The sequence below is a fragment of the Myodes glareolus genome, chromosome 5, assembly GCF_982192425.1.
Source record: "Myodes glareolus chromosome 5, mMyoGla1.1, whole genome shotgun sequence".
Classification (NCBI taxonomy): Eukaryota; Metazoa; Chordata; class Mammalia; order Rodentia; family Cricetidae; genus Myodes; species Myodes glareolus.
The window spans coordinates 41,461,101-41,475,313 of record NC_142030.1 but is presented as its reverse complement, the minus strand read 5'-3'; the positions used below and the strand labels follow the sequence as shown (position 1 = coordinate 41,475,313).

General features: G+C 43.4%; 1 protein-coding gene across 1 annotated transcript in view; it reads left to right on the top strand.

Moving 5' to 3' along the window:
* Sh2d4b (SH2 domain containing 4B) overlaps nucleotides 1-13,339 on the top strand; it is an 82,835-nt gene extending 69,496 nt beyond the window's left edge. Inside the window, exons 7-8 of the mRNA XM_087906278.1 lie at nucleotides 6,276-6,496; nucleotides 11,325-13,339. Of these exons, the coding sequence (XP_087762404.1) occupies nucleotides 6,276-6,496; nucleotides 11,325-11,417 (314 nt within the window). The 3' untranslated portion in view covers nucleotides 11,418-13,339. The remainder of the gene's footprint in view (nucleotides 1-6,275; nucleotides 6,497-11,324) is intronic.
* The last annotated feature ends 874 nt before the right edge of the window (nucleotides 13,340-14,213 follow it).

The following is a 14,213-nucleotide window of genomic DNA, read 5'->3' as shown; positions in this document are numbered from 1 at the left end:
GTTTCTTTGCCAGCAGATTCGAGGCAGGACTGCCTGCTCTCTGCTTTTGGAAGCCGTTAGGTGGGTTACAAGACTAACAGGACACACGTACTCACGCCTTCCACCGATCTATCCTGTTGGCATAAGTGCTACACAGAATACATAGCCAGCCTCAGAAATCATTTGGGTAAGTGGTGGCTGTCACTCTTTGTCATGTTCAAAAATTTGGATGTGCATTGTCTCCAAGATCCGTGTGATAAAGGCCATTAACTTGGTCACCACCCGGTGCTTAGAAGGTGGATGAATCTAAAGAGGCTATTGGGAGTGTGACTTTAAACCGGGTTATGGGTGGGGGCCTGTCACTTGTCTTTGGATTCCTCCCCAGGAGATGAGCATGTTCCTCCACCCCATACCATCTTTTTTTATTGCTGATTATCCTACTTTATTACCTCTCTACTAGATAAATCAAAATACTGTTTTGAATATTCACATGAGGTATTTACTGTTTCTTATATTCTCTTGTATTAACCATTTTAACACCAACGTTATTAAATTGTGTTGACAAACCATCACACATTCAGAGTACATGTCTACCTTTGGAATTGAACTCAAGAGGCTGACATGAGGATTATGAGTTCAAAAGTATGCATGCCTGAACAATTGCTGACGTCCAAGTCAGGCTGAAGAACAAGCAACGAAATCTCAAGGGAATTTGTGAAAGTACGAAAAAATGAAATCAGGGACAACTTGAAAGTTCATGAGGAAAATGCCCTATGAATTTAAATGATAATGCGACCCTGTGCCATTCTTAAGGTCCTTAATGCAACCCTGTGCCATTTTTAGCTCCTCCTCCAGAGGCCTAAAGTTAGTCTGCTTGACCATAAGCAAACCTTGTCCTTTTCTGTGTTGACCACCTAAGGTGCTTTTTGCAGAGACAGAACACTAACCTGCACAGTGACCTCAGTGATTAGAACCTGGCACATCAGCTGTGAACAGTCACGGACAATATTCCCTCTTGAGCATAAATATAGCTAGAGCCAGAAAGGCTGTCCGCCGAAACCCTTGTCTCAGCAGTTAGCCGTGGTTCAGTTTCATTGGGAGGTTAAAAAAAACTGAAGGCATTTGAACACATTCATCACAATCTCTGTGGCTTTCAGATGCTTTGAGAAACCGTTGAGAATGAAGAGCTTAATAACGCCAGCCTCCTTAATGATATTGTCTGCAAAGTGTGGCAATAAGAAAGGAAAGGCACAAAAATGAATGAGAAATAGCTGAGCAGTAATAGGGGAGTTGTCAGCCGGTGAGGCGAAGCCGCAGCAAAAGCTTTAGGAAATATGCACGTTAGATAAATGGAGACTCATAAAACGGGAACCAGGGCAGCCGGCCTGCCTGCACGTCTTTCTTTCTCAGAGCGAAGCACTGACAGAAATAAAAAGAGCTCATTTGGTTACTTGGGTGGCTTCAGTTCCCAGCTAATGATTTCCAAGGATGGAATTGGGGTTGAGGAAGAGATGGAGACCTGAGTTGGGTTTGAGACTGTGTTAGCTGTCAGATTTATGGGTCTATCCGAGCATGTCAAGTTTTGGGACTAAGACGTGCTCTCCTTTTGCTGAGCAAATATGTTGGTAGTGGACAATTTACACATGGTGTTTGAGAGCATCCAGATGGGATTTGGGGCAAGAGTTGATGGTGTCAGACTGTGTTCACTTAAGGTCTGTATTGAGATGCGGCAATAGAGGAAGGTGGATGCTGCTGGCCCCCTTCACTGGCGTGCTAACTGCAAATACCAGCCTTGGGACAGAAAGGCATTGCTGGTGGGAAGGCGGAGTGAACTTGGCTTGTTTTTGAACTCAGCACACACCCCTGCTCTTACAATGTCCTTCTGCAGCAGTCAGTAACCCTGGGCAGAGAGGCGACTCCAAGGAAGGGCTTGTTGTCCTATAGTGTCCCTATCATTTTCCAGCGATGCCCAATAAAGGGCGCTGTAGTTGTTGGACTCTGCTTTACCTGCGGGGAGATTCAGGCGAACCCCTTCTCTGTCATTCCCGTTAACAGTTCATGTAGGTACGGAGGCTGCTTGCTTTAGTTTATTACTGTAGCCGTGGCATTTGAACTGTGTAAATGAGAACAGGATCAGCTGGGTTTGTGTCGCACTTGGTAGCAACAGCACTCCTCTTCCTGCTGTGATCACAGCCTTCATGAGCCCCTGATACTTTTTCACTTAATATGTCCTGTATGATCTCCATGTCTGTGGGTTCTGGATCCATGGATTCAATCAACTGAGGATGGAAATGTAGTTATTCTACAAAGGTTTCATCTATATAAAACATGTACAGACTTATTGTTGTCATTGTTGCCTAATATGCCATTGTGTCAGATAGTATGAGCCACCTAGAGATGACTTAAAACACCCATTGCAGAGGGATTTCGCAGGTTATATGCACATACCGAGCTATGTTATATAAAGGATATGGATCTTGGAATACCCTTTCTCAAATACATGGGTGTTACTGAACTTAACCTCCCGGTCGAAGGTAGTGAGTCTATCTGTTCTGGAAAAACTTCAAAGATGGATACAGTTTCTTATTTGTAGATTCTCGTTGCTGTCTCTTCTCCACATTACACCCTCAGGGCATTGTGTCTTCAAGGGTGGTTAGCCTTCCTATCAGACTGTGCCTAGAGACCTGGGCCTGACTCGAGTTGAACTCAGCCAGCTGAGAGGCCTCATGTACTTCCTGGTTGGGTCTTCATGGGGTAGGAACTGGTCATGCTATGGTAATCCACACTTTGCTCAACAATCTTCCAGTTTTCTGTTTGGGAGGCTCTGGGTTATACCTGGGGAGAATAGATTGACTGACAGACAGACTGTTCCTCTGTCCTACCTCTGCCACTCACTAGCTGTGAGACCTTGGCACATAACTCAGTCTCTTTCTGCTTTCCTCGTGTCCAGGAATGTGTCTGGAACTTGGACCATCAGTAAGCAGCACAGAATAAATGACTAGCTGGAATTGGAATCCCATGACTGGTTCCATGGTCTAAAGGCTGGAGTTATAGACTTGTGACTTATGCCATCAAATCCAGTGTGTGTGGTGCTAGGGATGGAGCCCACTGGTTTCTTTCTCTCTGTGTGTATGTATGTGTGTATGTATGTATGTATGTGTGTATGTATGTATGTGTGTATGTATGTATGTGTGTATGTATGTATGTGTGTATGGATGCCCAGGGAGGAGAGCATTGGATCCCTCTGGAACTGGAGTTTAAGGCAGTGTGAGTCACTGGGAAACAGTCTCTAGTAATCCGCAGGAGCAGAAAGCACTCTTGACTGCTGAGTCATCTTACTATCCCCTAACTTGAACGTTTTGATAAACAATCTCATCTTACTTTCCTATTAATGACTAAATAAACTCACATAATCTTCTTACCAGTGACACTTTCATATAAAGATGTCACATAACCCCATGGTACCCTGTAAATAGGCATACTCTTTATGTTCTAGTTTAAACTAGTAATTAGCAGGTCGTGAGATGGCTCAGCAGGTAAGGGAATTTACTTGCCACATCTGATCACAGCCTGCCCTGTGTTGGGACCTTCCTGGATAGCCCTGACGGGGCTTTCTATTTGGCAACTTGTGGCTTCTTGGAGGAGCATTATCCCTTATGTAGGGTAGTTCCAATTAAACTCATTTATGTGTGTGTGCTTGCGTGTGTGTGTGTGTGTGTATTTGTGTGTGTAGTAAGAAATACAAAATAGGTTTTCTTATGTCCTTTTAAAACATCATTAGTGTTAGTTAGCTCTCCACCACTTCCCTCTTTGCCCTACCCTAACATCTCTTTACTCACCTAAAATTCCCTCCCCATTATTTCACGTTATACCTTGATATCGTTTGCCGTTTGTGTTCTAATATACCCCTGTCCTGGTTAGTTGTTTTGTTTTATTATTATTTTTTTTTGCAACTTGACACTAGTTCTAGTTATCTGTGAGGAGGATTTTCAATTGAGAAGATGTTTCCGTCAGATTGCCAGGTAAGCAAATTTATAGAACAAGGTCCAACCATCCATGGTTAGGTGGTTCTTGGTGGTATAAGAAAGCAGGCTGAGCAAATCGCAGGGACCGAGCCAGTGCGTAGCACCTGTCCATGCCTCCTTGTTGGCTTTCTGCCTCTGGGTTCTTGCCTTGAGTTCCCGTCCTGGCTTCCCTCAGTGATGGACTGTAGCTAAGCCAAAAAAGACATCTTCCTTCTCAAGTTACAGTGTTTATCACAGAAGCAGAGACCATAACAGGATACCTCCTGCCTTAGGATCTTTTTTTCCTCCTCCTCACCAATAGCCCCCTTCTAGTTTGCCTGTTTTGGGAGAGCTAGGCAGCTTGATTGCTCTTTGTTCTGAATCCTGCTTGAGGATGTGAACAGTAGCTCTCAAGCATGTTGACTGCCTTTAAAAGGGGTATTTGGCAGTGTGAGCCCACGTCCCCTACCTCAGGCACAGGGGACCTAAAGGGTGTGACCCTTGTCAAGTAGGCAAGTAGGTGTGCAGAGGGGGATGTGTTACATATAATTCACTGTTATTTTAAAACAGCAGGAGACCCACCAAACGCACAACTATTGCTAGGATCAGAAAACAACCAATCTACCAAAAAAAACATCTGGAACTTTTTATTGGATTTGGAAGCCATAATGTACCTGTGGAATAGATCTGGGTTATAATCACATAAATATCAAAGAGTGATGTGGGATTCCCCTCTTTATGCTGTGAATACCATTGGTTAGTAAAGAAACTGTCTTGGGCCTGCGCAGAGCAGAATAGAGGTAGGTGGGGAAAACTAAACTGAAAGCTGGGAGAAAGGAGGTGGAGTGAGGGAGAAGCCATGGTGCCGCCACCAGAGACAGACGTGCTGAAACTTTGCTGGCAGGACACGACCTTGTGGTGATGCACAGATTAATGGAGATGGGTTAAATTAAGATGTAAGAGTTAGCAAATAAGAAGCTAGAGCTAATGGCCCAAGCAGTGATCTAAATAATATAGTTTCTGTGTGATTATTTCGGGAGCCAGGATGGCCCAGGAAAGGACCAAGTGACCTCATACAACAAAAGAGCATTGGAGACGTTAAGGCTTTGTCAGAAGATCCTTTAGAGTGGGGACAAATCTTCTTCTGGCTCTCTCTCCTTTTCCTATCTCCCTGATTGCTAGAGTTTGATCCACCAAATACTTGGTTTTTCCTTCCTTCCTTCCTCCCTCCCTCCCTCCCTCCCTCCCTCCCTCCCTCCCTCCCTCCCTCCCTCCCTCCCTCCCTCCTTTCTTTCTTTCTTTCTTTCTTTCTTCCTTCCTTTCTTTCCTTCCTTCTTTCTTTTTTTCTTTTCTTTTCCTTTTTTTTTTGAGACAGGGTTTCTCTATGTAGCTTTGGAGTCTGTCCTGGTGTACGCTCTGCAGACCAGGCTGGGCCTAAACTCACAGAGATTCACTTGCCTCTGCCTCCCAAGTGCTGGGATTAAAGGCGTGCACCACCACCACCTGGCTTTTATGAAAGCATTTCTATGATGTCAATGCATAAGTAATTCCAAGTAACTTCATACAGTGACAGTACCACGTGGCATAGGTTGAAGCACCTTAGGAAGTTCTGGTTCTGGTGTGAAGTGGCATTTCATTACTTGTCCCACTAAGGAAGCGTGCACTCAGTGTGCATAGGCGTTCAGTGGATGCTTCTTTCATGCATAGAGGCTGCACATGCCCCAGGACAGCTGTGGAGAAATTTGTAAGCATACTCAAAGCATAATGCTTGTGCATTATTTTAGGGTAAGCTTTTTTGAGGACAGTGTTGTGTTCCAATGTCACAAGGTTGGATCCTTGTTCCCTATGGGTTTCATCTACTGTACCAGGTCATTGTGACATGATCCTCCATCATTCTGGCTAGTCATTAACTCTGGTCTTTAAGGCCCTCTAGTATTTGTAATCAATAGATGCTATAATTCCAGTTCATTAGTAATTCCTTGCTTACCTAATTAATCCAAATTAGTGTGCTTTAATTTGGAGGAAAGCACGCTCCAGTCTGGTTCCTGCAGGAATGCTGTCCTCAGTCTCATGGCTGATTGTTCTGGGTCAGTATATTTCTACCACAGCAGGCAGAGACCAGTCAACCCTTAAGGCCTTTCTCTTCCCTTCCCATACTCCAGACAACATGGTTGGCCTGTGAACTGAACCAGAAAGAATGGTGTGGAAGATGACTTGGCAGTGGACTAGGAAGTACAGAGCCTACAAAGGCCTTTTTAACCTTTTTCCTTTCTGTTTTTTTTTCTTTATTAGGAATTATTAGCCGAGAGAATGCAGAAGACCTTTTGGAGAATATGACCGAGGGAGCATTTCTGGTCCGGGTCAGTGAGAAGATCTGGGGTTACACCCTGTCCTACCGCCTACAGAAAGGCTTCAAACACTTTCTTGTGGATGCCTCTGGGGACTTCTACAGCTTTCTGGGAGTGGACCCTAATCGCCATGCCACCCTCACGGACCTCATTGATTTCCACAAGGTATCCCTCTTGGAAGTGTTGGTAGAGCATGGGATTGGCAGAAACTTGGGCGGAAGAGAGCCTGGTACAAGTGCAGCAGGTGCAAGCTCTAAGCCTAAGGCTGCAGGATCTCAGAACTATGGGACATTCAGGTGGAAGAGGCCAGAAGTTGTCCGGGGCAGGCTCTGGGGTCCATGGTTTCTCCTCAGCCTCATGTCTCACGCTTCGACCCCTTGTGCATCTGTAACCCCAGGCCTCTCTCCTTTGAGTACCTGTTGTCAGCATGGGAGCTGACAGCTGGCTCTCTGTCCAAGTCCTTGTCTTAGTCTCTCACCTCTCTGAAGCTTTGAAGGTAGCACCCGTGTGGCTGTCACAACTTATCTCTACCGTAAAATCAGCACTTTTCTTGTCTGAACTTGCTTTTCCATTTGGAACATGTGTGACCTTAACCAGGTCACTTACTGTTACTGAGCTTCCGTGTCGTCTGCTTTCCTTGCCATTACAATGGAGCAAAACATATTGAGAAATTTGTAAGGAAATGAAACTCTTCTTTTCAGTTTCTGGATCTGAGAAGACCAAGACAGAGGGACTGTCGCTCAAGGAGGGTTTTTTTTGTTTGTTTGTTTGTTTGTTTTGCTTCATCACCTTCTGGCAAAATGTGAAAAAGCAATGGAGGAAGAGAGAACAAGAGAATGGGCCAGTGCAAGGGGCCAAATATGAGAGATGGCTCCGTGGGTAGAGCGCTTGCTGTGTGACCATGAGACCTGACCTCAGATCCCCAACACCCACACGGAAGCCAGTCATGGCGGTATACACCTGTACTCCTGTGCTAGGGTCAGAGTGAGATGCTAGAGACAGGCAGATCCAGCCATGGTAGCAAAAATGGCAAGTTCCAGGCTCACGGGAGAGGCTCTGTCTTGAAAATTAAGTTGGAGAGTCACCCCTGGCCTCCACACTTGCCTGTGTGTACAGGCAAGACCACTCTCATCTCTCATATATACATACAGACACATGCATCTCCTCTCTCTCTCTCTCTCTCTCTCTCTCTCTCTCTCTCTCTCTCTCTCTCTCTCCTCGCACACACACGCACATCCATTGCTCAGGGGCATACTCACCTTATAACAAGGAACTCATTCCTGAGATAGTGGCTTTGATCTAGTTGGGGAGGCAGAGCCCTTTGACCTGATTGCCTCTTCTAGCTTCTATCCCTTAACACCATTACATTGCAATTACGCCTGGAACCCATGCTTTTGGGGAGCACATTCAAAGCATAAGATCAACCACATGAATACACACTGTACTTTGAGATCTTGTGGATTTTGACAAGATTGTATCCACAACTGCATTCTATGACTGTCCATCGAGTATGGAGGTCCTGTGTCCAGGACTCTGCTTTTTGTCCCATCGTTGACCCACACCAGGAAAGATGCTGTCTTGCAAGTGTCTCACAGATAGTGAGAAGCAGCCTTTGTGTTAATGCAGATGATGGCAGCTGTCATAACTAAGAGGACATTCATACCTCATCAATAAGAAGGGAAGGTCTGAGGCATTCTGCGATAGGTTATAAGAACTCCAGGTCTGAAACCTACCTGAGTTTCACAGGTGTAGAAGATGTCACAGCGATTGCTTGCACTGAGATTTTTCTGTAATAGCATCTGTTGGGTTGTGTATTGCTTTTAGATTTTTTTTTACCATCCACAGATGATTCCAGGCCTTGAGAAATACCGCCTCACCTGGCCTTATAAATAAAACACATAGAAAATCACCTGTTTTAGCTAAGCATGTTGAAAAACATCTGTCATCCCAGCACTGTGGATGCCGAGGCAGGAGAATCACCAGTTCAAGGGAAGCTTGGGTTACATAGCTAGAAACAGCAAGAATAAAACCCTCAAACAACAGTAACAACAGCAGGAGCAGTAACACTACACCAAAAACAGAGAGAGAGAGAGACAGACAGACAGAAAGAGGAACACAAGAGAGATAGAAGGTGTCATTCAGCGACACCTGGGCTCAGAGCACTACTGTGGAACTAGACTTGGTCAGAGTGGATTTCTACTTGTGTTTGGAAAGACCACCTAACAGCATAAGGAGAAGGAAGGGAGTGTGTGGATTCTAAGCATGCATGCCCTCATAATCACTGTGAACCCCATGTTAATGATCACCTTAGCACTCTTCATAGATCAGGAAATCAAGATCTGGGAGATCAAGGCACTTGGCTAAGTTCTCATGGCTGGTACCAGCTGCAATCCAGAGTTAAACCTCCGGCTGCCTTCCTCTTCAGCTGGTACTTCCCACTGAGCCCCAGTGTTTGTTTGTTTGTTTTTCTCATATTCAAAATAAGCTACGTCATCAGCTCTGGCTCCTTATCTCCACCAATGTTTCAATCAAAGTGTCAGTGTCCTTCTGTCTGGGCAGATTCTATACAGGAAGGCCAGATCAGATGTCTCACAAGGGCTTTATTTATTTCAAATTTAAATTCTGGAAATCAACAATTTTACTTCTAGCCCCATACAGAGATATTATCCAGGCCCATATGGAGATCTGTTGGTCAGTTTTGAAAAATTAAATTTTGTTTTGTTTTTTGCTTTTATTTTTTTATTTGTTTTTCTCTGTAGCTTTGGAACCTGTCCTGGAACTTGCTCTTGTAGACCAGGCTGGTCTTGAACTCACAGAGATCCACCTGCCTCTGCCTCCCGAGTTCTGGGATTAAAAGCTTGCACCACCACCGCCCAGCAATATATTAAATTTTAATTATACCTCTAGTTCATGGTTGCATTAATATGTCAGCTTCATTCATTTCAGGCCCCCAATTCCATGTTTTGCCTTGAATTACTAGCGTGCCATGTGCTATTTGATGGGCAGTGATAGTAAAATTTATTCACATAAGAGAATACATAGCTTTATGATTTTTTTTCTTTGAGATAGGGTTTCTCTGTTTAACTAACTGGCTGTCCTGGAACTCGCTTTGTAGGCCAAGTTTGCCTCAAACCCAAATAGATCCATCTGCTTCCACCTCCCGAGTGCTAGGACTAAAGGCATGTGCCACCATGCTTGGCTAGTAGTTTCATAACTTTTGCAGCATGTAACCCAGCAATTTAACTTCCAACCCCATGTTTAAGAAACTGCAGAAGGTAGCGTTTAAAGGCATGGTTCCCAGAGCCAGAATGTCAAGTTTAAATTCTAACGTCATTGTTATGCATGGCTTTGGGTTACTACTCAGACTTTTGTGACTCAGTTTCCTCTTTAGTAGGGTGGATTCGGTGACATTCCAGTGAGATGTCAATGAGATATCATTGTGTAGAGTGACGAAAAAATACTGTAACATCATCAGTAGGTGCTATCCGTTATTAAAATGTACTTAGAGGGGTTGGCAGTGATGGTCGGTTATTAAAGCACTTGTCTAGCATAGAGTCCTGGGTTTGATCCCCAGCACTGCATAAACTGGGTGTGTAGGTGTGTAAGTGAGTCTGTGATCTCAGCACTCAAGAGGGAGAGAAAGGAGGATAAAATATTTAAGGTCATCATTAGCTACATAGTGAGTTTAAGGCCAACCTGTGACTCCTGAGAACCTGTCTCAAAAATATGTCTGGCAGATCTTTCCATGTTAATTTATGTACCAGGACTTGTCAATGTTCCAGGGATTCCCTGGTATGGGTGTAGAGTGCAGCTTAATTACTTATTCTCCTCTTGTGCCCATCTCTCCACCTTCCAGTTTCCTGGTCATGAACAGTGTTTCGGAGACTTCTGTACTACGTACATGCCACTTTGTCACTATGGATACATATGTGGCATTTTCCAGGATCAGTTCCTTGAACTGAAATTGCTGGAAAGAAAAGTATTCACGTTTTAATTATAGAAGACCTGCCAGATTGCCATATAAAAACATGACACCGATTCATGTTCCGTGAGAGCTATGTAAGACCGTTTTTCCCATCACAAGGACAGACACTGTAGCTCAGTTTTGCCCAAGCTTGTGTTTCTCTCATGACCACTGACACTGAGGTGTTTTTTCATATACTTAAAGACTACTTCCAGTTAATTACTTGTAAATTATCTTTTCTTATTCACAGTCCATTTTCTATTTTGAGCATCTTTCTCTTGATGTTATAATTCCTGTGTCTACCAAATTGCTCTTTAGTTGCATCTATTCTGCTGAGAATATTTTAAATTTAAGCAGCCATGGTTTTCAATTGCATGCTCATTTTTTTCTTACAACAGCCCTCTCTTGTTTCCTGGATGACTTATTCTGTTGCGAAAGATATTGTAGATCTCTTAAAGCATCTCTCTGTTTCCTTTATAAACCTTCTTAGAAATCTGTTGAACTATTGAGTTTAGCATTTTTCTGCTATGCTTGAGGTGGTCCTTAAATGCTTCAAGAATAAGACAGTCTTCCAATGTTCAATCTTAAGTTTATCAGTGAGTAGACAATTTCTGTTTCTCAAATCTAGTGTCTTCTGGTGTAGGCTTGGGACCAACAATGAGTAGGCCTTTCAAGGGTATGGAAATGTCTGTATTTTGAGTCTCTCCAGTTTCACCAAGAATGGGGGCAAACATTAATTGGGGGCTGTGTCACCAATCTGTTCACAGCTTGCATTTCTTCTCAGACAATCTGGTTTTCAACAATCATTTCAGAATTTTACTTGTTGGTGCTCTTGCTTATTTTCTCATATAGCACTGATGCATTTCTTCTTAAAAGATTTTTCCTTTTATTTCTGGTAAGTTGAGTGAGGGGAGCTAGATGCATGACTGGCCTTAGTCTTTCTGTCTCCAGTTCACTAGCTGATTCCCCATGAGTATTTATATCTCTTCTTGATCCTAATTGGATTTCCTTTCTTCTTTTTCCCTTTAGGAGGAAATAATCACTGTCTCCGGAGGAGAGCTGCTGCAGGAGCCCTGCGGACAGAGGGATAGCCCACCAGATTATCACCTGCTGTTTGAATGATGGTTTTCCTCCTCTTTGGACTCCTTTGAGTATCCCGATTTTGAACTGAGCTTAAGAATATCCCAACTCAAAGCCTCATGGTCCTCTAGAAGATACATCATTCTTCAGATGGTAGTAGGGAGTCTCCAGAATGTGACCTACAAAATGTGACTGCATTTGTGAGACTGGCCCCATTCCAAAGCTCAAGACAGAAACCCTAAATAATGGATGCTCCCTGAGGCCTGTCTGTCATGGCTGTTCTCAGCTGAACTCGTAGACTGAATGGATCATGTTTCATAATGCAAAGCAATCTAGTGCCGAACCTTACAATTCATATAGAGTCAACACCCAATAAGTATTTGCTGAGTGAATGCCATTCTGAAAAATCTCCCAATACCAGTGTGTGATGGTTTCTAGCAAATTATTTTCTCTACCACTTCATAAAGTCACCGAGATCACAAGCAGGCTTGTGACTAACTTACATGGGAGACATGGATGTTGCATCTTTCCTAGTGTTCATGAGCTTGTTGATACTATCATGAGAGAATTACCTAAGGTTTCTAAGCTCAGCATTCAGAATAGGAGATTGACTTTGGGCTGTCTTCCTTGATAAGTCCCTTCTACCTTTTCTCATATCTCGACTCCTGTTTTGCAGTATCGTGGTAATGGTTTCATGTGAATATGCACAAGATCTGGGATAGATTATAAATCCAAGGATGGATTTTAGGTACTTGATGAGGTCTTTGCTGTCTAGGATGCTCTCACTTAAAGACTTAGCTCTGTTTTCACTTTAATTCTTCTGTCTCCTTAACCTGAAAATGTTCTTCATATCAATGAGAGTACACTCCCAATAACTCAATAACTCTCACGGATGGTATCTAATTTGGGCACAATCATTTTGTCCCCTTACAGCCACAGGCAAGGAGATAGCAGATGTGACAGCAGAACTGCAGGCTCAGAAATCTGCAATGCTTGGGTGCTAATGCAGCACCCTGCAACATTTACTGATACCATAATGCATGGAGCACTGGGTTTGTGTTGCAGTTAAAGAATAGATGCACTCTGGAAATACCAAGGAACTGTTGCGCCTGCTTTGAGAGCTGTGTCAGGCATCTCTCATTTTCCACCATTCTCTCCCTGATCTCTTGGCTCTTCCGTTTTGCTCCTCTTTGGCTACTTGTGCCATCACCCACTTCCGTGGCTATCGTTGTAGTCAGTTTCAATGACTGATTCTGCGTTTGCTCATTCTCTGTGTTCTTCAGCCTCATGTGTACATCTGTTAATGCCACACTTGGTATTTAGGGGACCTTTATTCATTTATCTTTTAAACAGTTTTTCTTTATTCTTGAGAATTTCATGCATCTATGCAATGAAAAAATGATAACATTGACTGTCCCCTGCCCCATCCTTCCCACCATATCACCCCAGTATACTCCCAATATCATGTATTTATAAAATATAACTCACAAAGTACAATTAGTGATGCCCATATGTGCATGGGCATGGCCTTTCATTGCATAGTGGAAATCTTACTAGGGCCACGTCTTCAAAGAGGAGTGATCGTCTTCCCTAGCAACTGTCAACTATCAATACTTCTTCAGTAAGGTCTAGGACCAGAAAGCGTCCTTTATAGTTCCTTCTGTTAGAATCTGGACAAGATTTACATGTAGCATCTGGTATTCTCTTAAGTCTCAGATAACACCCTTCTCCCTTTATTCGACCCCCTGATTTGTTGTATACTTTGGGCGGTTCTGCAAAATAACCTGTGTTTTGTACTTGTCTTATTGTGTCCTGCTGTTATTTTTGTATTGACTCTATCTCATATTTCCTGACTTGATGAGATTAAGATTGAATTTTTGGGCAAGAAAGCATTTTTAGTATATCGTATCTTCATCAGTGGACTTAGAACATCTCAATCTAATTACTCCAGTTGTTTGTCATCACCCTTGTGTTTGTTTTTATTTTTTTTTGGGGGGGGCGGATGCCTCATGACCTAAATTCACTCCTGATTTGAACTCCTGATTTTCCCGTCTCCACCTCCTATGTGCTGGGATTATAAGTATGTACCTCTATGCTTGGGTCCCTTTTTAGCCCTGCCCCCTTTTAGTGGAAAAAAAAAGCTCATCATTTATTTACTCCCTGTTGCTGCAGTGAGCTTTTGGTTCATGCTCATATAGGTCAAGCACATCTTTTTTCTTCATCCTCCTGGAGGAACTGTTCTGTGGTCTCTGAGGAGACAGTCATGCAATATGGAGTAGCTAAGACACCCTTGTTGTCTCTCATCCTCTGCCTCTTACCTCTCTGGGATGTTCTTCTGGGATGCCACCCCTGAGATAAGTGGGTGTCTCACTTAGTTTTTACCTTTTGGGAACCCAAGTTAAGTACCTACCATACAAATACCTATTTTTATTTTTATTTTTTTGTAGACTGAGTCAGGGTCTTACCAGGTAGTGGAAGAGGCTTGGAAATTATTATGTAGCTCAGGTTTGGTCCCGAATTCCTGATCTTCCTGTGGTAGCCTCCTATGTGCTGGGATGGCACACGCGTGACTCCATAACCATCCTCAGTCTATTAAGTAATACCAGTTTTAGGTTATTAAAGCTCCATAGCTTCCCTCCAGTCAGCCTGCACCACTGTATGAACAAAATGAAATGTTGGTGGAGGGATCCTGCTTTCTGAATCCTATGGTATTGCCAAACTATAGCCAAGTTCTATCTCAATTAGGTTATTCCTACTAGCACTCAGAAGACCCGCTTTTGTTCTGATCTTGCTACTTACCAGCTAAGTAAACTTGTTTAGGTCACTGAATCTCACTGA